The 27018-nt window shown below is 40.8% G+C and overlaps 1 protein-coding gene across 1 annotated transcript in view; it reads right to left on the bottom strand.

Annotated features, from left to right (window-relative positions):
- The window catches only part of LOC131829219 (immunoglobulin lambda-1 light chain-like), a 58819-nt gene that overhangs the window by 30513 nt on the left and 1288 nt on the right, over positions 1 to 27018 (bottom strand). Inside the window, exon 3 of the mRNA XM_059170753.1 lies at positions 5899 to 5902. Coding sequence (XP_059026736.1) covers positions 5899 to 5902 — 4 coding nt within the window. The remainder of the gene's footprint in view (positions 1 to 5898; positions 5903 to 27018) is intronic.

The following is a 27018-nucleotide window of genomic DNA, read 5'->3' as shown; positions in this document are numbered from 1 at the left end:
TAAATAAGAAAAGAGTAAGTTAGAGGTTTTGTTTCATATTTTGTTAAATTATGTTCAAATATGCCATAATAATCCACATAAGCAATGTAAAACCTGAATATAGAGAGCATAAGATATGCTCCAAGCACTTGGAAGAAGTTTGTGTGTATAATTTAAGTTACCCCCCTAAAGTTAAATATGATTATATTTTCAATTTTCAAGTGAGGAAAATAAATCAATCATATTTTAAGCAATTTATCTAGAGTAAGTATGGGCAGGATGGATATGTCACAAATGGTCATTGAGGAAACACTGAGAAATGGGGAAACAAAATAAAAATAAATGTCACTCACAGTATATTATTCTAGGGCAAGGATTGATAAACATGTTCAATAGAGGGCCAAATGGTCAACATTTCATGCTTTCTGGGTCTCTGTTGCAACTCCTCAACTCTGCCTTTGTAGTGCAAAGCAGCTGTAGACAATTCCTAACCACAGGGTCAAGGCTTTGTTTTAATAAATGTTTACAAAACTGGGGCTTGCCTGGCAGGGGAGCCTTTGCAGACCCCCTCTTCTATGGTAAATACTATTGTTATTATGGTTAATTGTAGATTTTTAGTTTTTCTTTTCTTTTCCTTTCTTTTTTCTTTTTTTTTTTTTTTCAGGGACTTATAGAGCTGTAATGATATTAGATGGGAAAATATAAATATATAACAATTTTAAGTGTTTTATATACAATTATATTTTACATTTTTATATAAATAATGCCATTATTAAATTCACAAACAAACAAAAATATTGACAACATTAGTGCTGAAAATACTGACTCTACCTTTGCCCTCCATCTTGATCAAGTCCTCTCCTGGGGCGACATGTTCTGGGCCTCTTGGAGCTTAACATTCACACTTAAGAAATGCCCAAATCTGAGGAAACTTGCTCCGACCCTCACTGAATTTTAAAATTTCATGCATAATTCTTCTGAAAACAGGTTTTCAGTGTCTACATAGTATCTTGTCGCTTCAATGCCACGTAAATAAGGCTGTCCTTTTGATGAGGGAGCAGGAGGCTGGCTGAGGACAGGGCAAAAACTGGCGCCTTACACCCCCCTCTCCACCTGCTCCCCTCCATAATATGTGTGACATTCCTCAGGCACCCCTGACTGCCATAAAACGATAAATAGTTAACTTGCAGAGATCACAATCCTGCAGGACAGGAATCTCCCTTGCTCTACAGATGTCCTGGAGATCTAAACAGGGAGGTTACCTTATCAATAGCACAAATTTTCAGAGGCAAATAACTCAGTTCCTCAAGCCCTAATGTCTCCCTCCCCATGATAAAGGAAACCGGAGAAGGCTGAGGTAGAAGGCAATGTAAATGATAGTGAAATGCCAATTGAATATTACCCCCACCTTAAAAGACCACCAGAGACGTGAGTCAAAGCCAATCAGCAAGGGTCGTTTATTGCAGGTTCGAACCTGGACCTCTGCGCCCCTCGTTGCCCATAACGCCGAGAGGTCCAGAGCTGGGTTGGTGCAGGGTTTTTATACACAGGTACAAACAAGTTTCGCGTGGGGCTGAGCTGATTGATTGACAGTTTGAACAGGCATACTTGGCGTCAGTGAATTGGGTCAGGGGACCCCGTGCAAAAGCAGACAAAGCAATTTTACAGAAGCAGAACTGGCCGGTTAGCCCACGCATGCGAAAAAAGCACTATCAGGATATTGAAGGCCTGGTTACTATCAAGTAAAGACAATTGGGAGTCTCCTGGTGGAATGTTACATTCCTGCTATCAAGCATCCTTGTTAGTGAGAATTAGGTTTAGAAGAAATTTAACTTTATTTACTTTTCCTTCTACCTCCGCCTCCTTCGGTTTTTTATGGAGGGGAGGTGACATTAGGGCTATGGATAAGGTAACTTCTTTGTTGTAATCTCAAGGACATTTGCAAACCAAGGGAGACTCCTGTCTTGCAGGATTGTGATCTCTGCAAGTTAACTATTTATCGTTTTATGGCAGTCAGGGGTGCCTGAGGAATGCTACACATATGGAGGGGAGCGGATGAAGGGGGGGTTGCAAGGCGCCAGCTTTTGCTTTGTCCTCAGCCAGCCTCCTGCTCCCTCATCATTCCCCCCCTGAACAATTTTGACCCTTAAATCTTTAAGGTGGTTGAAGGTGGAAGGTCTCATCTTCTGTAACTTCTTCGTGCTGAATAGGGGCGTAGAGCTGTCCCTACCCGCTCGAGAGCTGTCCCTACCCGCTCGGGTCAATATTGATCAGGGTAGGAACATATAAGAGAGTTACGAAAGGTGGAGGCAGCTGAATCCAGCGCTGACAGTGAAGAGGCGTCCTCGCGCGCGACAAGGATCGTCTGTCGTGGTGTAGTCATTGTAGCAATGGAGTCTCGGCACCAAGTAGAGAAACATGGAACAAAGCAACATATTAAGATTAATAAGGCGATAAGAATAAGAAGCCCGAAAAGAAGATTCGGCCATAGTCCTCCTTCAAATTAGGAACTTAACCATTTACTGAGAGAGAGAGAGGGATCTTGTAGGGCCTTAATCTGGGTGTTCATATCCTTTATTATTCCTGTGACATTTTTGCAATAGTCTGGGATGTACACGCAACATTCTGTCTTGATATTGCATGTGTGCCACTCTGGGCTGCTGTCAGGACTTCTAAGGCCATCCTATTTTGTAGGACTGCCTTGCGTATTTGTGACACTTCGGTATTAAGTAGGGAGATGCTATTCAGTGAGTCATTGAGTGCCTTTGTAGTATATTTATTAAGGGCTTCTACATGCCACATGACATCCTCTAGTCCCGCAGATGGAACAAAAATGGATGCTAAGTGATCATACCACTTAAAAACAGATCGTGTCCATCTTTGTTTCAAGTTGGGGAGATTAGCTGGGGTTGTAATGGTTTTAGTAATGCGCCCATGAATCCAGGCAAATCCTAAAGTACAGCGACCTATCCACGCTGGAGGAAGCCAGGGCCACAGGTTGGTTCCACATATCCAGTAGGTTCCGTTTGGAGCTGGCCATCTAATGCCAGGTCACCTTACCCAATCAGTAGCAAAACATTCAGTAGCCTGGAGTACTATTATTTGGGAACACATTTCTAAAGACAGCCATCCTAGATGTCGTGTGTTATTTGCCCAAGTATCATACATATGATTTATTTGTTCCCAGCATAAAACTGTCTTTTGAGTGAGCTGTCCAATGGGTGTGGGTATGAAAGACAAATATGTATCCTAGATTTGATATACACCATCCTTAGTATAGCCATATGGAGGGTCTTGTAATTTAGACCCATATTTGATTGGGGAGTTATGGCTTGACAGCAATCCTCTTTCTTTCCAAATAGCTCCATGGGCATGTGGTACCAAGAAAGCATATTTGGAGTCAGTATAAATGTTTATTCTTAGGCTTTGGCAATTGCAAAGTGCTAGTGAGCACTATGGCACACCTAGCTTTTCTTATTTTTTCTAGGAAAACTACTGTCATCAGAAAATCAACTGTCATTCATATTTTTAACAGGGGCATCTTAAATCTGGCCTGATAGAGTAAGCAAGATCAATAACCTTTTTTGCTCTATAGAGAAAGAAGTACAGTGGTAAGGTTCAGGCATACAGGTAACTAGGTTTAAAGTTTGACAAGTTTTAAGTATTATTTCTGGCATATCTGTTAGTGTAGCCCAGTATTTAATAAGTCGGCCTCCATCATTCATTGGTGGCCTTTGGCTTCTAAGACAAATCTGGACCTGATGTGACATCATTACAGTCAAGGACTGTCCCATAGTGAGCTTTGAGGCTCTTTTATGAGGGAAGCTGTTCTAGGTTTTGCTAAAGCATCTATTTGCAATTGCACCTCAACAGAGGTGGCCTCTAGGATAAATATGACAAAGGGGTGAAACCAATAAGAAGACCTTTGAGTGGTCCAGCCTTAACAATATCCTGATTACAGAGGATCACTGGCAAGTGAGAAAACTTGTCAAGAGATAAGGGGAGTCCCCCATGGATCATTCAATCCAATCATAAAGAATGTGGGGTTATCCATTGTCTCCACAAGTCCATAGTTAATCCTATGGAGTGCAATAGGCTGGCTTTTAGGCAATTTCATTATCCCAGCTGTTTAATCATGTGCTGTGGGGTCTGCTAATATCCCCACAAAATAATAAGATCGACTAAAGAAGCTATTGTGCAACTTCTCTGAAGTTTACCTCAAATTGTTTAGCTTAGGTAAACAAACATTTAAAGACAATCAAATCTAGAATTTAACATCCATGAAGGTGTGTTACCGAAACATAATTTTTCTCTCTAAAGTAACCCTCATTTCCAGAGATAGCCAAATCAGGACTAATTCACTTGTGAAACAAGTCCAGTTTTAACAAACTTGGCCCATTATTTACATAAGCTCAGTAAGAACAGTGACTGTGATCAATAGATCTTTTAGAATCTGCTTTGCTGGAACTTTGTATAAGGAATCTCTAGGTTGAACTTTTAGTAGCCTCTCCGGGCCAGAAGCCAAGCCCTGTACTGGCCATCAGGCATGCCTGCAATACCTTTGGGTGAATTCCTCTTCCCAAGACTGCACCTACCAAGGAGTGACATTCTTTACTCACCTGGTGAGGCTGCTGGGAACTCTGTAAGCAAGGTATCAGGCCAACAGTCCCAAGGGGCTTTATGGCTCCAGGTTTCATAAAGTCAACCTTAGTTCCTTTAAACTGTCTGGTCATATCTGAGTCTTTTCAAATATGACATCCCAGTCAAAGCCTTGGTAAAATAACCCGTGTTTCCAATTCTTTCCTGTTACAAGGAGAACAGATTCTTTTGGACTTATGCAAATGACTGATTGCCATGGAAGAATGAATACTTACTGAGACCTTTTGGTTTCAGAGGGTTCAGATAGAGAGAAAATTTGAATGCTTTGATTTGTTTGCAAATCAATACTTTTACATCTCTGTAAGTTACAGATAACTTAAGGAAAAAGTATCCCTAGTCTGGAAGAGCAAACATTAGAGAGAACCAGCAATGTTTAAAGTAAGACAAAACATTAAGAGACACAACACTATAATCTTTTAGTTCATTTAGTCCCATGTTACTAATTCTGGTGAATGCAGCTTTAGTCAGTTTTGGAAATTCTTACCCATTTCAGTTTTAGGATTTTCAAGCATATCAAATATCTGTATTTGTCCTGAAAGTCCTTTATAGGAATATCCTTGAAGATAAAACTCATTTTACCAGAGAATTAAAACAATTATAAATGACAAAAACTCAGAATGGATATGGTGAGAGCTAAAGAGACATGGGAGTTTACAATTTAGCTGCAAGGAAATCAAGTTATTTCTGTGACACATAACATTTCCATAATTACAGTATCAAGCGATGATCTCTCAAAACGTTAAAACTTTAGGAAGTGCGCAGAATCTCTAGAATAGTTATAGCATTTTCCCAAATGTAACCCAAGGTTTATCATTGGTTCAGTAGTACTTCATGAGCAACTTCACATACCAAGGAAAAGCCTGAGTTAAAGAGATTTACAATTTAAATCCTGTCAACATTTGCTAAAATTTTAGAAAGTTTTAAAGCACATGCCTAAATATAATTAGGGATGTTAAACACCTGATAAAACAAAACATAGAAACTGGTTTTTCTGGGCAGGCAAAGAGAAAACCATTTACATTTTCTTAACAGCAGATCAATTGATCTAAGAAAACATTGTCCTTTTGAACAGAGAATTTCAGTCTTGTACCAATGTACCTTTAAAACCCATTCATTTCAATCTTAATCCATTCTTGACCATAGCTAAAATTCCTTTTCTGAAGATTTCCCTTCACAAACCTTCTACAACTTTCCTTTGCATTCAGGTTTTGTCCCAAGCCATTTCCTTCTAAACAACCATCTCATTTAGGACAAAATTACCTTCCTTTACCTTCAACAAAATGTATTCCCATTCATTAAATCTTTCTTACATATCTCCTACTTTCCTACATACAGAGTTTCCCTTTATTTCCATCAGTCTTAGTTACACTAAGCAGAACTTTGTATTCTTAGAAACACCTTTAATTATTAACCAATTGTGAACTGTTACAACAGAATTCTTCAGGTGGCAATTTATGAATCAGTTAAGTGGCAAACAAGTTTACCAACAGATTTAAATACTCTTAGTTTCTTTGCAGTAAGAAGTCAAAAGCACAAACCTACATCCAGAAATTTATGACTTAGCATTTTATCCTGTTTGGGTAAGACCTAGATGTCCACAATTTAATTCCATTTGTCATCCAAGCAAAACTTTAAAACTTTCAGGTTACCAAAGACTTTGAAAGTTACTTCAGCAATTACCCATTAGAAATTTGAGACAGACAATTAACCATCAGTTTAGTCATTTCTTTGCTAACAAATTTTAACAAGTAACACAAGCTTATCTGACCTTCAGTAAACTTTGATAGAATAAAAGTTTCACATTTACTGCTGTAACTTCAAAGACAGGTCTTATCTTAATTAAACCAACAAACTTAACTTAGTTCCAATAGTGATTTATGTTCCACCTGGGCCCACTCCACTTTGAATGTTTACCTGAGACATGCGTGGGAAGATCTGGAGTGGGGAGTGTTAGGTCCAGGGGTGCTCTTCTTGCTCCTTGACAGTGGAGAGAGAAGGAGCTGTGGTGCATGATCTAGAGGCCAGTCATGCAGGCTGCACACACGTTGGTACAGAAACACGTAAGGGGGAAACAGAAGAAACAAAGTGCTGCCAGGAGGCAGAGAAAGGATTCCCAGTTTTAGAGCTCATAAGCCCCAACAGAGGAGCAGACGCCATGCTTTCCCACCAGCAAGGGGGAAGGGGTTAGGCAGTCCAAGTCATGCCAGAGAACACAGGGAAACTTCCCCGAAACAAAGAGAGTTTCGGCAGCTGCTTGGGAATATTCCTTATGGTCTCTGTCTCGAGTTAGACCAACCCCAGTTGGCTCCAGTTATAGCCATTAACACGGGAAGTGAGTGAGGGAGAAGCCCCCACATCTATTAGGAGTAACAGAGAGAAATAAAGCCAGAATCCCCTTTGGTAGGGATGGCCCAGCAACCTGGGTTTACTAGAAGAAGGCTTACTTACGTACTAGCTAACTCATTTGGGCAAACACATTCCACAAAAGCCCCTTAGTCTGGGGTCCTGGTGTAGAGGAATGAAGGCCTAGGTATGAGCGGTGAAGGTATCCTAGGTCCATTTGCCCTGTTTCCTGCAGAGATCTAACTGATAGATCCCACTGAGGCCATGCAGTGTTACAGGAGCTCAGTCCTTTCCTAAGTTTTGCAATCCAAATTATTTCCAGTGGGTTAAAAGGCACCCCAAGGTAGAGTCCTTGGGAACTGAAGAAGCCTACTGAGGCCATGCTTCCAGAAAAGTAATGAAGGTCCATTACCAAATCCCCCCTGACTCCTGGGTAGCGTCCCACGCAGGATATGTCAGAGGTTCCTGTGTGTCAAAAGCGACCAGAGGCGTCCCTCAAGATATCGCTATTGATCACCGTCATGCCTTAAAAGGCCCTGGAGGGGTGCCGGCATCCCTCCACTTCCCCATCGCATCCTAGGCTGCTGATGGGTGCCTGGTGAATGGACTAAAATGCTTGTGCCATGCTATCCTGAAGACTGCATACTGTTTTGCCATATTAACCCATGGAAATACTAGAAAAGTTTGGCAAGGGGAAATTACTCAATTTCATAGCTTTAGGTGGTTTGCAGAAGACACTGATGAGAAACAGTAAAGATTGAAATCCATCATGGTCTATGCGACATTCCAACACATGTGGTCCTTACAGCCAACTTCCCTAGGAAACGGTCCCCAGTTGCATTTTAATTCAATCGGGTACTAGTTTCGGCCGGCTCCCAGTGGAGGTCTCGCGGCCAGAAGTGGCTAGACCGGGCATGTGGAGGGGATCACATTAGATCAATAAGGAGGAAACCTCACACGGGAGTCTTAAGATTGGCAGCCGTCCTGGGGACTTAGGTGGCTGTCCCGTGCCCAAGAGAGACAACTTTATACAAGAACAGGAATAAAGAGAGGCCATCAAGTTTCTGGGTCTTATTGCCATTCCGGCCAGGGTACTAGCTTACAGCCAAAAGGCAGACGCTCTCCTCCCCATAGAGTAGCCATGGGCTAGAGGATTACAGCCTGAGCAATTGACATGCAAGTGTTCCAATAAGACCATACTCCTTGAAAAAGGCCCTGGAATCAGAGTAAATGGAGAGAAAGTACTCACCAATTTTGCACCGAAGCTCAGAGTACAAATGTAAAGACTCACAGCCCCACGTTCGGGCGCCATATGATGAAGTTCTAGAACCTAGGTGAGGTTTGGTGGGCTGAGGTCCGGAGCCGATGACCAAGAAAGAATTCTTGAGACATCTTTGGTGCAAAATGGTGGTTTATTAAAGCACGGGGACAGGACCCGTGGGCAGGAAGAGCTGCTGCCCCGGGTTGTGAGGAGTGGCTGGTTATATACACAGGAGTTGGGTAGGTGAGGACAAAGGGTTGTTCAGAAGGGCTATTGGGATAAAGAAGACTGTCAGGATATGGAAGGCCTGGTTACTATCAAGCCAAGGCCACTTTCCCTCTAATGAGGCACTAACATAAAGACAATTGGGAGTCTCCTGGTGGAATGTTACATTCCTGCTATCAAACGTCCTTGTTAGTGAGATTTAGGTCTTAAAAGAAATTTAACTTTATTTACTTTTCCTTCTACCTCCGTCTCCTTCGGTTTTTTATGGATGGGAGGGTGACGTTAGGGCTTGAGAAACTGAGTTATGTATCTTTGAAAATTGGGCTATTGATAAGGCAACTTCTTTGTTGTAAATCTCAAGGACATTTGTAAACCAAGAGAGACTCCTGCCTTGCAGGACTGTGATCTCTGCAAGATAACCATTTGCTCTTCTTGTAGGGCAGTCAGGGGTGCCTGTGAAATGTCACACATATTACCAAGGGGAGTGGGAGAGAGGGGGTGCAAGGTGCCAGCCCCTGCTCTGTTCTCAGCCAGCCTCCTGCTCCCTCATCACTATCAAGTAAAGACAATTGAGAGTCTCCTGGTGGAATGTTACATTCCTGCCATCAAGCATCCTTGTTAATGAGATTTAGGTTTAGAAGAAATTTAACTTTATTTACTTTTCCTTCTACCTCCACCTCCTTCGGTTTTTATGGAGGGGAGGGTGACATTAGGCTTGAGAAACTGAGTTCTGTGTCTTTGGAATTTGGGCTATTGATAAGGTAACTTCTTTGTTTGTAAATCTCAAGGACATTTGCAAACCAAGGGAGACTCCTGTCTTGCAGGATTGTGATCTTAGCAAGTTAACTATTTATCATTTTATGGCAGTCAGGGGTGCCTGAGGAATGCTACACCTATGGAGGGGAGCAGAATGAAGGGGGGGGTGCAAGGCGCCAGCTCTTGCTTTGTCCTCAGCCAGCCTCCTGCTCCCTCATCAGCTCCATCACCCCATGTGGGCAATTCAATACATTAATGTACTGCTCTTCTGAGGAATAAATAAAATAATCTTTGTAAAATATTCAAAACAGATACTCTGAGAAGCTTAATCCCTCTTTTCTTTCACTTCTTTTTTGAAAGAGTTCATTGTTCTCAGACTCCATATTTCATTCAGGGGGTCTTCTGACCTTTTTTCTGTAGCTGTTGTAGGAGACAGGAGAGGCCTTGTGAGACGTAGGCCCTCAGATTCATTCTCCTGGAACCCACCCCAGTCAAGAATCATGATGGGCAGGGTATGGGACACAAAGATTCTCAGTTTGCCCATGAGAAGGTTCTGACACTGCTGGGTTAGGAATGCATTTTGCATCCATAACATCTCTGCCTTTGATAGCAATACCTGATTCTAAGAAGGAGAAACAGAGAATGAAGATGTTGTCATGATCTAAGGGAACCAGAGGTAAACTGTGCATGGTAACTATGTGGTCAGATCTCCAATAAACACAAGTATCAAGTTTTTCTGAAGTAAAGAACTTTCCTCTGCATTTGAAAGTGACTCTAAGGAGATGGGGGAGGAGGCTTTGTAATTTCACACATTGCTTGTGTGTATCACTATATTGATGGTGATAGTAATTTGTGAAAGACATTCACCATCTTGACAAATAAAAGGAGCATATATTATCCTTTTTAATCATCTGATCTGTATTCAGGATATTTATTTTCCTTTCAGAATCCTGGAGAAAAATTCTTACAGGTGTTAACACCATGTTAGAGGTGCCTGAAGTACTCAGGACATGTTCCAATGGCATAGTGCTCCTTTTGTCCTAGTATTGACCCTGAATGTGGAGTGAGGTGTTGCTTCTACCTCTGTGGCACGGGATTTATACCTTGGTGTCTTCTATAACTAAGACAACTGCCATTTAAATAGGGATATAATAATCATGGATTCCTTCAATATGGCCATAGGATGGTAATAAAAGCATGGAATTTTTATGTTACAAATGTCGTTCTACCTCCAAAAACTGTAATGACCATGAATAAAATTGGAAAGTAATAATAAATACTTATGTAGTCTCTATATGCCTTTACTGTCTTCATTTTGAATCATTTAGGTACTAGAAATCTCTCTCTACTGTGCATTACCAGACAAATGGGTTTTCCTTCGTACATTTCACTATGTCTTTTCCAGGTTCCCTAACAGCCTAATTTAGGGGGATAATTTAGTGGGATTTCCTTGTATTGTCCTGCAAACTGCTTACATTTGTACAATAATTGTCAACCTCATATGGGCTCTCCATGTGAACAAAATCTAAGATGTTTTCCTGCCAACCTCAGGAAATACAACAGAGAGAGAGACTCAGGCTGGGCACCCAGCTGTGCAGCCTCTGTGGTTGCCCATATTGAGAAGGATGTGGGTGGGTCAGAACTGAAGATGGTTCTTGTGCAGCTTCTCTGGGCAACTCTGATGCTGTGGGTCCAAATCCAGCTGCCAAAGAAGTACATGGCCTCATCTTGTTTCCTTAGGAAATTCATTTTCAAGGTTGAAGCGGAAGTTTGTTGTTCTTTCCGCTTAAGTGACCCTAGGTAAGATGTGTTGAGACAAATGTGAGATATCCTCTCCCTGATCTTGCTTCAGTCAGTACCAATAGATGACTTCTTTGTTAATGTCCTCAGTGGTAACCTTGCAAGATATACGGGCACACTCATCTCTTGCTCTGGAGATTGATATTGTGTGTTGCTCAAACTTTAGCTGCCCAAAGCCAACAGCAAGCAAAGATAAATTCCCGAGAAAAAATTATATGGAAAAAAAGCAACAATAAATATTTTCCTGAGTTTCTTCTGTAGACTGAAGTTCCTGGGGGACAATTCATAGGCCTGGGAGACAAGAAAATGAATGCTTTCAGCTGTGGCATCTAGTTGGCTGGGCTGGCTCCCCTGTGATAGGGTAAGAAGTGAGGTTCCTGTTACAGAACTCCTCAGGTCAGAGGCTGAAGGGTGGGGCTGCTTCAAGTTTCTCAGAAGAAGTGGTGGCTTAGATATTTCTGTGTGTTGTTCCTGATCTGTCCCAGATGTGAGCAGGTCTGAGGCATCCTGTGTCCCCATGTAAGTGGGCTCCCAATCTGGAAAGAAATTCCTGGTAAATGGATCTTTTTGGGGTGTGGCAGGATTATTCTCACACCCACTCAACCATTCCCTGCAATCTCATACTGCAGAACCTTGCTCAGAAGCATGAGGACAGGCATTTTATATAGAAAACTCAATTGATGGTTTATTGGCATTTTATTTATTCTCTGAAGACAGCTAATCTCTGCATTTGTGTTGTAACACATTGGAAAGATTTGTGTCACTCAATGTTCAATATTAATCTGCCTCTGCTGTTGGGGACAATGTAGGGTTCCTTGTATTGTCCTGCAGTGAAGAAGGGGTTTAGTTCCATAATCAAGAGACACCAATTGATCTGGTTCACTGCCTCTCTCTGCCACCTCACCCTGTACCAGCTGTGTGACCTGGACGAGTCACTGACCCCTTAGTACTTCAGTGACCTCAGGAGTCAGACGTTCTTGCTTATACTGCAACAGAACATTTCCCTTATCTGTGTTACACGAGGTACATGTGCTGAAATGTGAGAACATGGAGAGAGAACTCGGACACACTCACCTATACCCAATCCCCCTACACCCTCCCTCCACACACATGCAGGTAGGCTTTTCTGCTCTTGGCAGGTTCTCTCTCCTCTTTCACAGGGACAATTAACAGTGGCCCAATATGGTGGTCTTTTGAACAATCTCAATGAATTTTGAGCTCTGTTGTGATGACCTCATGCTGGCCCAATCTCCCCACACCTCCCAGCCAAAGGAAATTGTTCCAATTCCAATCCACTGGACCTCTAGTGTACATGTAAGGAATTGCAGTCATTAAACTTTTTGGTGAATTCCAGTTCAGAAGGCATGAACTTAATAGCTTTGGCTCAACATTAAGCCTAAATTACAGAATGATTTTTTTTTTTTTACATGCAATAATAATGGCACACAGTGATTCCCTGTCCTAGTGTGAACTTTACCCACGTATTGAGTCTCTGGATGCTGAGATGATGGACAATGGTACAGCCTGTGTGCTGTCAGCCCCCACAGAAGAATTTCATTCCAAGAACACTTTGAAAGCAGAGATCCTGAGGTCAACTGGAAATTTGTGCAAGTATAATACAAGATGTCTTCCTGGAAAGCTCCAAAAGTGTTTCAGACCAGGGAAGACTAAGGCTGGGGAGCTAGCGGTGGGCTGATTGTGGTTGCTGCTGTAGGGAAGGATGTGGATGCTACAGACCCAAGAAGATATTCTGTTGGTTGTCTTCACAGTTCTAGGGTGGTAAGTATCATTGGCACAGTAGTAAATGAAAACATCCTCTTTTTCTATGAAATTTATGGCAGAGATTGAAGTAAAAATGTGAGAATCATTTCACCTCAACTTTGCTCTATCCACCTACATGAATTTGAGTTGGGATTTTATTAACATTTCAAAAATCCGGTCCTCCAAAGCCCGATTGTGTTTTGCCCCTACCAGTGAATGACTACCTTTTCAAAAATCATTCTGGATTTCTTGCAATATATGTCAATATATTTCTTTACTTAATTTTTTTTTCTTTACCTTTGTGAAATGTGTATTTGGAAATGTTCCCTCTTTGATGTAACTGTAAATAAAAGAAGAGCATTTCCAATGAACTTCCTGTTGAAATATTTTATTTATTTATTTGAGGGAGAGACACAGACAGAGAGAGTACGAGAAGGGCGAAAGGGAGAAGCATATTCCCTGCTGATTAGGGAACCCAACTATAGGGCTCAATCTAGGACCCTGGGATCATGACCTGAGACGAAGGATGACACTTAACCATCTAAGCCACCCAGGCTCCCCAAACTTCTAATAATTATAAGAAACATTACAGAATTTCTTTGCCTTCTCATCCAGATGGAAATGGTCCAGGAGTATGACTCAGGAGCCCAGAAGAAGAAGAAAGTGAATTCTTTCTTCTTGGCAGATGATACCCCATCTGCCAGGCTGTGTCCTACAGAAGCAGGCAGGATAGTGGGTGCCTGGTGGCTGGATGCCTCCTGCCTTAGTGTCAGGAGGCCATGGCCTGAAATGGGGAGGATGAAAAAAGTGGTTGATAAGGTCGATTGCTGGCCCTTTAGTGCTCACTGCAGACTTGGAGGGAATGAGGGCACTGTGTTTTGTAGGCTTCTTGCTGCTGTGTTCATCTCAAAATAAGACTGGTGGTATCTGGAGAACTGTTGACATAAACGTGAAGGGACTATGAAAGAATCTTGATTTCTGTGGAAATGAGAATTGTTTCTACTTGCGAGGAGCTATTTAATGAAAATACTTTCTCAATATAATATTTTAAAATATTGCATGTGTAATAAATACTAACTTTCAGAAGAGGAAATATTTAGGGCACCTGGCTGGCTGAGTTGGTAAGTGTCTGACTCTTGATTTTGACTCAGATCTCAGAGTCTTAAGATTGAGCTACACATTGGGCTTGTGCTGAGTGTGGAGCATGCTTAAGATTCTCTCTCCCTCTGCGTCTCCCCACCTCTCTAAAAAATGAGCTAATACTTAGGGAGTATTTTTTATTCTTGAAGTTTCATTCTAGATGTCCTTAACCTTGTCCATCCTCATAACAATTACATGATATAGATGCTTGTAAGTTTTCATTCCATGGAACAGGACAGCGAGGGTCAGAGGAGTGACAATTGAATCAAGGAAATTCACTAAGCTGCTATGTAGGACATGTGTTTAAATATCATCCTTGATGAAATAGAATAAAAGACAAAGATGAAGATTAAAAAATTCCCTTGAGCATCTCACCAGGAGCAAAACCTCTCTCCATTATGGTCTCTGGACTTCTCGATTTCTTCTTTGAAGATACATGGACATAAATGTTGTTTTGTGGGCTACAAATTCCTTGATGAGTCACAGGTGCAATATACACAGGGTTTTGCAGTCTTCTTCTTTCAGTTCAGGCCATATTCTGAGCAACTCACCACGTCACTGAAGCATTTCTTCATGTCACTTAGGAGTTGCCTGAATCTCTGCAAATTTCTTAATCTCTTTCTGCCTCAAAAATCCTCATCTGAAAATAGATGTGATAGCTATCCTATCACAGAACTTAGTGTACATTAAATAACTAAGAGCCTTTCAGCCTAATAACTGCTAGTCCGGGTTCTGAAATACAGTAAACTTTTGATAATAAGTACATATGTTTTCTACTACAATCATTCCACAAATTCAATATCCTCATACTGTCGACCATTATTATGTACACCAAATTTTCATGTGAAAAATCTTTGGTGACCCCTTTGAAGTACTATCCTTGAAAATCAGTCACATATTATTAGTACTTTATGTTTATGCATTTATTTTTCCATATTCCTGTTTTCCTCCATCTTTTCTTCAGCAAAGCTTTTTAGCTTGCCTTTTATGATTTCCATATGGTTTTCTCTAAATGTATGCATGTCTTAAAACTTGAAACAGTTCTGCCTAAAACTTGTGTATGGCTCTGTCACATACCATGTGGAATTGATGTGAACTCTGGCTTGAGTCCTGCCTCTAGAGAAAAGAGAAGATGAAGCCAGGATGGCTGAGTTTTCCTCCTGAGGCAGCTGTTCTATTTTCCCTCCTTTCCGATAAATACCATTTCTGAAGTGATCCATACTGAGTAGTTGAATGTTGTGGAGATGGAGGACCGTAGACCAGAAGGTCAATGGCCTACAACTAAGAAGACTGACTCTTTCTATGTAGGAAGTTTCATCCTGGGAATGAAAAGGACTAGGAGACAGAAGGAAGGCACCCACGGTCACTCTGGAGAGAGGTCCTCTGGTCCACCATGGCTGCTAAGCATTTCCTTACAGTCCCTGTGTCTGTATTTGTGTTTATGGCTGTGTGTATCTATCTGTGTGTGTGCATGGATGAGTGTTTAAGTGCATTTGCATTGCTTTCTGTCCTGTGTGTTTGTGCATATGTGTGTCTCAGTGCATGTGTTGTATTAAGAGGTAGTAATTGTGTGAATATGTCTAATTGGGGGAGCCCACACTTTCTACCTGACTATAGCTTAAGGAAGGCTGAGAAACAGTATCTGACTTTTTTCTTTCCTATAGTGAGAACAAGGTCATTCTTTCACTCAGATTCATGGACATAGACAAGGGTTTCAGATGCTAGGAGCTAAGAAGGAAGATAAATGGTCATTTCAGAATCATTCATGGAAAAATGTGTTTCTCAAATTGAATTATTTCAAACATGGAAGTAAATGAAGGTAGAAGTTATCTTTTATTTATCTTTTTAAATACTTTCAAAAATAGAGATTTTATTTTCTTTAGTTTTCATAACTTTAATAGCTTTCAATATTGAATGCATTTTATACATAATAGGTGAACACATTGGCTCCATTATCTCATTTAATCTTCACAAAGCCTACTAAGTGGGTGATTTTATTTTTGGTTCCATTTTTCATATGAAAAATGGAGGCTTTGGTCACACCAGTAATTTTATCAAAGGTCTGACATGAGTAAGTGGCAGAGCAATAATTTGTACCAGAGGATCTATATCTAGAACCCACAATCTTAAATAAGATATTTTATTTCTGGGCACCTGGGTGGCTCAGTGGGTTAAGGCCTCTGTCTTTGGCTCAGGTCATGATCCCAGAGTCCTGGGATCAAGCTGTGCACTGGGTGTGTGTGTGTATGTGTGTGTGGGTGGGTGTATGTGTGTCTGTCTGTCTGCTCAGCAGGGAGCCTGCTTCCTCCTCTCTCTCTGCCTGCCTCTCTGCATACTTGTGATCTCTGTCTGTCAAATAAAGAAATAAATAAAATCTTTTAAAATAAGGATGTTTTATTTCTTCCATATGTACTTTTAATATATAATATATCATATACCACTATGTAATAAAAATATGCATGTATATGTACATAAGTATGTATGTATTGAAATGCTTTTGCTTTGTCCTCAGCCATCCTCCTGCTCCTTCAGTATTTACAGAGGGGTCTATATATTTCTCTTAATGTACCAAAATGCGTGCTTAGGATTCATTACAGGAAATACTCTCAATGTGCTTCCTCAATAATGCTTCCTGGGATTCACTGATTCACAGATTGATTCAGCAAGTGTGTATGGAGGCTGCACTAGAGACAAGGCTTGCACATACCCTGGGAAGGTCACAGACACAGAGAAAAAGGTCCTATTGGGGAGCACTTGTATCCCAGAAGCACTGGTCTTCATCTTCCTTCATTTGGCATCACACCTGGATCTCATTGTCATGTCTATGACCTCAGTCCTGTGCCCTCTCTCCATTTCAAGCCCCTTCTCATGCCCCTGAACCATAGATATCCCCTGGAAATCTCAGGAAAAGAACTGATATGTCCTGACTCTAAGGCAGAAGCTCTCCACAGCAGGCAATCAGGTCAATGGGAAGTTGTAGCAGGAAGCCTGGCATCCTGAAGGCACAGCTGGTGACTGTTTCTTGTCCCCTTGATTCTAGGACTGGGGTACCTGTCAGGGAGTACAGGGTGGAGGCTGAGGCTGAGGCAGAGACTGGTGCTAAGTTGTCCTGTGGAAATGATGAGAGTCCAGAACTGAAGAGAGGTTCCTGGGGCTGACTGTCGGGCTCCTGGAATACTTTGTACATTTGCATGTGGCTTCATCTACTGTGTTCTCTAAAGTATAAAAAGGAATTTCAGTAGAGGGGACAGGATGTCTCAGTGCTGCCTATTTCCTGTTCTCATCGCATGTGTTGTAAGTGACCAAATATATCTGATACATCAGATACCCAAAGGCTGATTCTTTTTTTTTTTTTTTTTTTGGTACCAATATATCACTTTTTTTTTTAATTTTTTATTTTTTATAAACATATATTTTTATCCCCAGGGGTACAGGTCTGTGAATCACCAGGTTTACACACTTCACAGCACTCACCAAATCACATACCCTCCACAATGTCCATAATCCCACCCCCTTCTCACAAACCCCCTCCCCCCGGCAACCCTCAGTTTGTTTTGTGAGATTAAGAGTCACTTATGGTTTGTCTCCCTCCCAATCCCATCTTGTTTCATTTATTCTTCTTCTACCCACTTAAGCCTCCATGTTGCATCACCACTTCCTCATATCAGGGAGATCATATGATAGTTGTCTTTCTCTGCTTGACTTATTTCACTAAGCATGATACGCTCTAGTTCCATCCATGTTGTTGCAAATGGCAAGATTTCATTTCTTTTGATGGCTGCATAGTATTCCATTGTGTATATATACCACATCTTCTTGATCCATTCATCTGTTGATGGACATCTAGGTTCTTTCCATAGTTTGGCTATTGTGGACATTGCTGCTATAAACATTCGGGTGCATGTGCCCCTTTGGATCACTACATTTGTATCTTTAGGGTAAATACCCAATAGTGCAATTGCTGGGTCATAGGGCAGTTCTATTTTCAACATTTTGAGGAACCTCCATGCTGTTTTCCAGAGTGGCTGCACCAGCTTGCATTCCCACCAACAGTGTAGGAGGGTTCCCCTTTCTCTACATCCTCGCCAGCATCTGTCATTTCCTGACTTGTTGATTTTAGCTATTCTGACTGGTGTGAGGTGATATCTCATTGTGGTTTTGATTTGTATTTCCCTGATGCCGACTGATATGGAGCACTTTTTCATGTGTCTGTTCGCCATCTGGATGTCTTCTTTGCAGAAATGTCTGTTCATGTCTTCTGCCCATTTCTTGATTGGATTATTTGTTCTTTGGGTGTTGAGTTTGCTAAGTTCTTTATAGATTCTGGACACTAGTCCTTTATCTGATATGTCATTTGCAAATATCTTCTCCCATTCTGTCAATTGTCTTTTGATTTTGTTAACTGTTTCCTTTGCTGTGCAAAAGCTTTTGATCTTGATGAAATCCCAGTAGTTCTTTTTTTCCCTTGCTTCCCTTGCCTTTTGCGTTGTTCCTAGGAAGATGTTGCTGCGGCAGAGGTCGAAGAGGTTGCTGCCCGTGTTCTCCTCAAGGATTTTGATGGATTCCTTTCGTACATTGAGGTCCTTCATCCATTTTGAGTCTATTTTTGTGTGTGGTGTAAGGAAATGGTCCAATTTCATTTTTCTGCATGTGGCTGTCTAATTTTCCAAGCACCATTTATTGAAGAGGCTGTCTTTTTTCCATTGGACATTCTTTCCTGCTTTGTCGAAGATTAGTTGACCATAGATTTGAGGGTCTATTTCTGGGCTCTCTATTCTGTTCCATTGATCTATGTGTCTGTTTTTGTGCCAGTACCATGCTGTCTTGATGATGACAGCTTTGTAATAGAGCCTGAAGTCCGGAATTGTGATGCCACCAACGTTGGCTTTCTTTTTCAATATCCCTTTGGCTATTCGAGGTCTTTTCTGGTTCCATATAAATTTTAGCATTATTTGTTCCATTCCTTTGAAAAAGATGGATGGTACTTTGATAGGAATTGCATTAAAGGTGTAGATTGCTTTAGGTAGCATAGACATTTTCACAATATTTATTCTTCCAATCCAGGAGCATGGAACATTTTTCCATTTCTTTGTGTCTTCCTCAATTTCCTTCATGAGTACTTTATAGTTTTCTGAGTATAGATTCTGTGTCTCTTTGGTTAGGTTTATTCCTAGGTATCTTATGGTTTTGGATGCAATTGTAAATGGGATTGACTCCTTAATATCTCTTTCTTCTGTCTTGCTGTTGGTGTAGAGAAATGCAACTGATTTCTGTGCATTGATTTTATATCCTGACACTTTACTGAATTCCTGTATAAGTTCTAGCAGTTTTGGAGTGGAGTCTTTTGGGCTTTCCACATATAGTATCATATCATCTGCGAAGAGTGATAATTTGACTTCTTCTTTGCCGATTTGGATGCCTTTAATTTCCTTTTGTTGTCTGATTGCTGAGGCTAGGACCTCTAGTACGATGTTGAATAGCAGTGGTGATAATGGACATCCCTGCCGTGTTCCTGACCTTAGGGGAAAAGCTTTCAATTTTTCTCCATTGAGAATGATATTTGCGGTGGGTTTTTCATAGATGGCTTTGATGATATTGAGGTATGTGCCCTCTATCCCTACACTTTGAAGAGTTTTGATCAGGAAGGGATGTTGTACTTTGTCAAATGCTTTTTCAGCATCTATTGAGAGTATCATATGGTTCTTGTTCTTTCTTTTATTGATGTGTTGTATCACATTGACTGATTTGCGGATGTTGAACCAACCTTGCAGCCCTGGAATAAATCCCACTTGGTCGTGGTGAATAATCTTTTTAATGTACTGTTGAATCCTATTGGCTAGTATTTTGTTGAGTATTTTCGCATCTGTGTTCATCAAGGATATCGGTCTATAGCTCTCTTTTTTGGTGGGATCCTTGTCTGGTTTTGGGATCAAGGTGATGCTGGCCTCATAAAATGAGTTTGGAAGTTTTCCTTCCATTTCTATTTTTTGGAACAGTTTCAGGAGAATAGGAATTAGTTCTTTTTTAAATGTTCGGTAGAATTCCCCCGGGAAGCCGTCTGGCCCTGGGCTTTTGTTTGTTTGGAGATTTTTAATGACTGTTTCAATCTCCTTACTGGTTATGGGTCTGTTCAGGCTTTCTATTTCTTCCTGGTTCAGTTGTGGTAGTTTATATGTTTCTAGGAATGCATCCATTTCTTCCAGATTGTCAAATTTATTGCCGTAGAGTTGCTCATAGTATGTTCTTATAATAGTTTGTATTTCTTTGGTGTTAGTTGTGATCTCTCCTCTTTCATTCATGATTTTATTTATTTGGGTCCTTTCTCTTTTCTTTTTGATAAGTCGGGCCAGGGGTTTATCAATTTTATTAATTCTTTCAAAGAACCAGCTCCTAGTTTCGTTGATTTGTTCTATTGTTTTTTTGGTTTCTATTTCATTGATTTCTGCTCTGATCTTTATGATTTCTCTTCTCCTGCTGGGCTTAGGGTTTCTTTCTTGTTCTTTCTCCAGCTCCTTTAGGTGTAGGGTTAGGTTGTGTACCTGAGACCTTTCTTGTTTCTTGAGAAAGGCTTGTACCGCTATATATTTTCCTCTCAGGACTGCCTTTGTTGTGTCCCACAGATTTTGAACCGTTGTATTTTCATTATCATTTGTTTCCATGATTTTTTTCAATTCTTCTTTAATTTCCCGGTTGACCCATTCATTCTTTAGAAGGATACTGTTTAGTCTCCATGAAGTTGGGTTCTTTCCAAACTTCCTTTTGTGGTTGAGTTCTAGCTTTAGAGCATTGTGGTCTGAAAATATGCAGGGAATGATCCCAATCTTTTGATACCGGTTGAGTCCTGATTTAGGACCGAGGATGTGATCTATTCTGGAGAATGTTCCATGTGCACTAGAGAAGAATGTGTATTCTGTTGCTTTGGGATGAAATGTTCTGAATATATCTGTGATGTCCATCTGGTCCAGTGTGTCGTTTAAGGCCTTTATTTCCTTGCTGATCTTTTGCTTGGATGACCTGTCCATTTCAGTGAGGGGATTGTTAAATTCCCCTACTATTATTTTATTATTGTTGATGTGTTTCTTTGATTTTGTTATTAATTGGTTTATATAGTTGGCTGCTCCCACATTGCGGGCGTAGATATTTAAAATTGTTAAATCTTCTTGTTGGACAGACCCTTTGAGTATGATATAGTGTCCTTCCTCATCTCTTATTATAGTCTTTGGCTTAAAATCTAATTGATCTAATATAAGGATTGCCACTCCTGCTTTCTTCTGATGTCCATTAGCATGGTAAATTCTTTTCCACCCCCTCACTTTAAATCTGTAAGTGTCTTCGGGCTTAAAATGTGTTTCTTGAAGGCAACATATAGATGGGTTTTGTTTTTTTATCCATTCTGATACCCTGTGTCTTTTGACAGGGGCATTTAGCCCATTCACATTCAGGGTAACTATTGAGAGATATGAATTTAGTGCCATTGTATTGCCTGTAAGGTGACTGTTACTGTATATGGTCTCTGTTCCTTTCTGATCTACCACTTGTAGGCTCTCTCTTTGCTTAGAGGACCCCTTTCAATATTTCCTGTAGAGCTGGTTTGGTATTTGCAAATTCTTTCAGTTGTTGTTTGTCCTGGAAGCTTTTAATCTCTCCTTCTATTTTCAATGATAGGCTAGCTGGGTATAGTATTCTTGGCTGCATGTTTTTCTCGTTTAGTGCTCTGAAAATATCATGCCAGCTCTTTCTGGCCTGCCAGGTCTCTGTGGATAAGTCAGCTGCCAATCTAATATTTTTACCATTGTTTGTTACAGACTTCTTTTCCCGGGCTGCTTTCAGGATTTTCTCTTTGTCACTGAGACTTGTAAATTTTACTATTAGGTGACGGGGTGTGGGCCTATTCTTATTGATTTTGAGGGGCGTTCTCTGAACCTCCTGAATTTTGATGCTCGTTCCCTTTTGCCATATTGGGGAAATTCTCCCCAATAATTCTCTCCAGTATACCTTCTGCTCCCCTCTCACTTTCTTCTTCTTCTGGAATTCCAATTATTCTAATGTTGTTTCGTCTTATGGTGTCATTTATCTCTCGAATTCTCCCCTCGTGGTCCAGTAGCTGTTTGTCCCTCTTTTGCTCAGCTTCTTTATTCTCTGTCATTTGGTCTTCTATATCACTAATTTTTTCTTCTGCCTCATTTATCCTAGCAGTTAGAGCCTCCATTTTTGATTGCACCTCATTAATAGCTTTTTTGATTTCACCTTGGTTAGATTTTAGTTCTTTTATTTTTCCAGAAAGGGCTTTTATATCTCTCGAGAGGGTTTCTCTAATATCTTCCATGCCTTTTTTGAGCCCGGCTAGAACCTTGAGAATTGTCATTCTGAACTCTAGATCTGACATATTACCGATGTCTGTATTGATTAGGTCCCTAGCCTTCGGTACTGCCTCTTGTTCTTTTTTTTGTGTTGAATTTTTACGTCTTGTCATTTTGTCCAGATAAGAGTAAATGAATGGGCAAGTAAAATACTAAAAGAGTGGCAACAACCCCAGGAAAATATGCTTTAACCAAATTAGAAGAGATCCAAAATCGTGACTGGGGAGAAAGGGGATAAAAAGAGGTTCAAAAAGGAAGAAAGAAAAAAAAACAAAAAGAAAAGAAAAAGAAAAGAAAAGAATTTTTTAAAAAAGAAAACACCTAAGAAAAATGTAAGAAAGAAAAAAAATATATATATTAAATAAACTAGTAAAAAATCGTTAAAAAAGAAAAAGGTAACAGTTAAAAAAAAAAAAATTTTACCCGAATGCGAGAAAAAAAAGAAAAATGAAAAAGAAAAAATTAAATTAACTGCAAGACTAAAAACAATCACCGGAAAAAAGCCATGAGTTCCGTGCTTGGCTTTCTCCTCCTCTGGAATTCTGCTGCTCTCCTTGGTATTGAAACCATACTCCTTGGTAGGTGAACTTGGTCTTGGCTGGATTTCTTGTTGATCTTTTGGGGGAGGGGCCTGTTGTAGTGATTCTCAAGTGTCTTTGCCCCAGGCGGAATTACACCGCCCTTACCCGGGGCCGGGGTGAGTAATCCGCTCGGGTTTGCTTTCAGGAGCTTTTGTTCCCTGAGCGCTTTCCGTAGAGTTCCAGAGGACGGGAATACAAATGGCGGCCTCCTGGTCTCCGGCCCGGAGGAGCCGAGAGCCCAGGGCCCCACTCCTCAGTGCGCCCTCAGAGAACAGCGCCCAGTTACTCCCGTCTGCCTGACCTCCGGCCACGCTCCGAGCTCACCGAGCCTGCGACCGGTTCAAGGTAACACCGAGCTCTGAGCTTACTGTTGGCTCTGTCTCTGTAGCCAGCTTTCCCGTTCCAATACCCGCAAGCTCTGCGACACTCAGACACCCCCGATCCTTCTGTGACCCTGCGGGACCTGAGGCCACGCTGACCCCGCGTGGGCTTCGCCCCGGTTTAGCCTCTGGAGCGATGTCCCTCAGCGGAACAGACTTTTAAAAGTCCTGATTTTGTGCACGGTTGCTCCGCTGCTTGCCGGGAGCCGGCCCCTCCCCCCGGGGTCTATCTTCCCGTCGCTTTGGATTCACTTCTCCGCCGGTCCTACCTTTCAGAAAGTGGTTGTTTTTCTGTTTCCAGAATTGCTGTTCTTCTTCTCTTCGATCTGCCGATGGATTTTCAGGTGTTTGCAATCTTTAGATAAGCTATCTAGCTGATCTCCGGCTAGCTGAAGCAGTCTCAGCTTGCTACTTCTCCGCCATCTTGACCAATCAGTCAATATATCACTTTTTTTTGGTAGGTACAGCATTGAGTAATTATCCTTTTTTCTACTATGGATATAGATATAGATATTTCTGTATCATTTTGGCTAACTGGAAAGAGAGAGAGAGAGTGAGACAGAGATATAGACACAGATATGGAGATATAGACAGATATGGAGATAGACACTGACAGTTACGCAGAAACAGGTATGGCTAGCATAGATAGAAATATTGCAAACGGGAGTCAAGGAAGACTGTTCTAAATTAATTGTCCCAATTATTTCATGGTAAGGAGTAGAGACAGATGTGAAATTTAAAAGAAGTACTGATGATAATTCTGAGTCCTCCTCTAGGCTGAAAGTTTAGTTCTTGGATTTCTCATCTCTTAATCTCAAAGCAGTTACTGGGGAGGGAGCATCTCCTCCACAGAAGAAAACTGGAGAAGTTCCAGCTGATCTACTCTGACTCCACAGTCTGGGACCCATGGAGTCTATGCAAACACTGACTTTTTTTTTTTTTTTTTTTTTTTAGATTTTATTTATTTGATAGAGAGAAATCACAAGTAGATGGAGAGGCAGACAGAGAGAGAGAGGGGAAGCAGGCTCCCCGCCGAGGAGAGAGCCCGATGCGGGGTTTGACCCCAGGACCCTGAGATCATGACCTGAGCTGAAGGCAGCGGCTTAACCCACTGAGCCACCCAGGTGCCCCCAAACACTGACTTTTGTTGTTGTTGCTGTTTTACTGTATTGCTCATGATGGTCATTTTTTCTCAAGGCTTTAAATTGTAAAATTTGGTTGCTAGATTCAAACAATAGTATTTTCATTTGTTCTTTGACAATACTTTTTTGTAAATTAGTTTATTTTTTAGAGTCAGAAACCTTACAGGTTAATTTTTTAAAACGTGGTATCTTTTTGTCTACATAACTCTATGTAGTTACTACCTTCTGAACAGTCTCCTACCGCAAAATTTTCCTTTTTTCAGTAAATAAAACAGGCCACAGCCTTTGCAGAATAATTAGAAAAGGTCACTTTTGCTCCAGGTTGACACAGCCCTGCTCAGGTTATAGGATGTAGGGTGAGCATGGGATGGGTTTTGGCTCCCATGGTGTCCCCTCACTTAGGCACATATGAGCAGGGCACACTGGTAACACAAAACAGAGGCTGCAACTCTGGGTTTGCTACCGGGGAAGGAAGTGTCATTATTGTTGATAACATATACATGTCATTTCTTCCTCATTCTGATTTTGGAGGGAAGTGCTAACCTTACCAATTGAAAATAGTTTCCTCTGGTTTGGAACCGCTTCTTTCAAGTTAGGACAATCTCCTTTTGCACATTGCTCATCGTTTCTGTTTCTCTGTCTGTCTTCTGCTCATTCTCATGATGACATCACTATGCCCTGCCTGTCTTTAAGATTGGTCTCTTCATCAGAATCGCCTTGTGCAACAACCAGCCCTGAACCCACCACTACTGACTCACACCATGCCATGGGATGTAGAGTTAACACTCTGTAGCTTCTGTTCTTATTGAAGCATCAATTCTTTCTGCCATGAAATATGAACATTTGCAGGATTTTCACAGTGATCACGAGATTTCCTCCGGAGACTGACCATCAAACATATTATCTGGCAGCTAAATAGATGAATTCCATTTTATTCATTGCCAGCACCTTCAGAATGAGCTTTTCACAACTACTGAAAATTTCTGAACAGCTTACTTCTCTCTGAGATAATCATACCATTTCACAAAATAGTCTATAACTAGGAATGCAAGTCAATGGGAAATTATTTCAAACCAGACACTTAGGACAGGGTTAGTGACATCTGTGGGGGGTATATTGATATCCATCAGAGTCCCTTTTCTCTATCTTCTGATACTAAGGCATTACACAGCTAGATGTGTATAAACTGCTTAATACAATGCCTACCTAGTACATAAGGAGTCTTCATTAAAAAAATAGCTATCATTAACATCTTATCTGGAAAATTATGTTTCTTAAGTTTCATAAAGAGCTTGAATCTTTTTCTTTGAATGAACAAAGGAAAGAATCAAAGAAATTTCTTGACCTATGGATTATAAATACTGGTTCTACCACTTCCAGAATAAAACTAGATTTTTGGTAACTGATTGGTAACTTCAATATAAAAGTTAAAAAAAATCAAAGGGGCAAAACTCAGTAGATAGGAATGATCAGTTTGAGATCAAATATTTAAATTTTAACTCATCCATGACAGAAAGTTAGATAAAGGAAGGACAGAAAAGATACATCAATTATAACCAATGTGAGAAGTTGGATTTTCATTGACATTATGAAAGTGGCAGGCATTTCTCGACTTTCTTTTTGTAAGAATTAGGATTGGTTCACTACTGTACACGTGTTTATTGTATTAAAGAACACTGAATTGAATTCATCATAATACTGGTTCATAAATCCCTGTAATCATTTATTGATACAGAGTTAGAGGTCTCTTTACTTTTTGCTACTTAGGTGGTGATGACTTACCTAATAACTCAACACATACCTCAGAATGCCTCATTTAACTGAAGAACAAAAGCATTAAAAATAATCTATATGTTCCTCTCTATTAAGCTAGTCAACTAAAAAAGCACAACATTTAATGATAATTTCTCAGTACTTGTCCAGTTTCCTGTTTTCTTACTGAGGGAACAGGGCACAACCTGTTCTGTTAAAGATGGGACTTTGGTGGCTTTGTGGAATGTAAAATGAAAGGAACTAGATAAAATCTCCCAACTCTGCAATTTGTTTTATTTATTTTGGGGCAAATATAACCCAGTTATTTGACTACTACTTGATTTTTATTCTTTTGCTCCTCCACGTGGACAGTGGTCCTCTCCTTACCTTGCCCTGGCATTAAGAGGTGGACCTTCAGGGACTGCACAGATGGTTTTCCTTATCCTCTGGTTGCTGTCTGGGAACAGCCAGTTTGAGCATCAGGAAGAGACTGGGAAGTGGAAGAAAGTGAGGTCTGGGTTCCCTCCCTGTAGGGGGCCTGCATTCTCACAGGGGCCAACATATAGTGCCAACTCCCGCCATACCCAAAGGTTAATGCTCAGGAACAAGAGGTGCATGTGGAGAAGTCTTTCCCTTTTATACCACTTAACCCATTGGAGGGATTTGTTTCTTTTCCCCAGGGTCCACGTGCTTAGAAAGCTAGTATCAAAGAAGAAGCGCTTTTGTCAGGAGACATGGTGATGGATTTTTTGAGCTTCAGTTTCCATTCGCCAACTTTCCATTTGAAAACAGGATAAAGATTCCCATGACTGTTTCCACAAAGGTCCTGGGGCACAGAGCAATGGGGGTGGGGGCACAATATAGCACAATATTTTATTC

This window comes from Mustela lutreola, chromosome 4 (assembly GCF_030435805.1).
Source record: "Mustela lutreola isolate mMusLut2 chromosome 4, mMusLut2.pri, whole genome shotgun sequence".
NCBI classification, from domain to species: domain Eukaryota; kingdom Metazoa; phylum Chordata; class Mammalia; order Carnivora; family Mustelidae; genus Mustela; species Mustela lutreola.
This window is presented reverse-complemented; position numbering and strand designations above follow the sequence as displayed.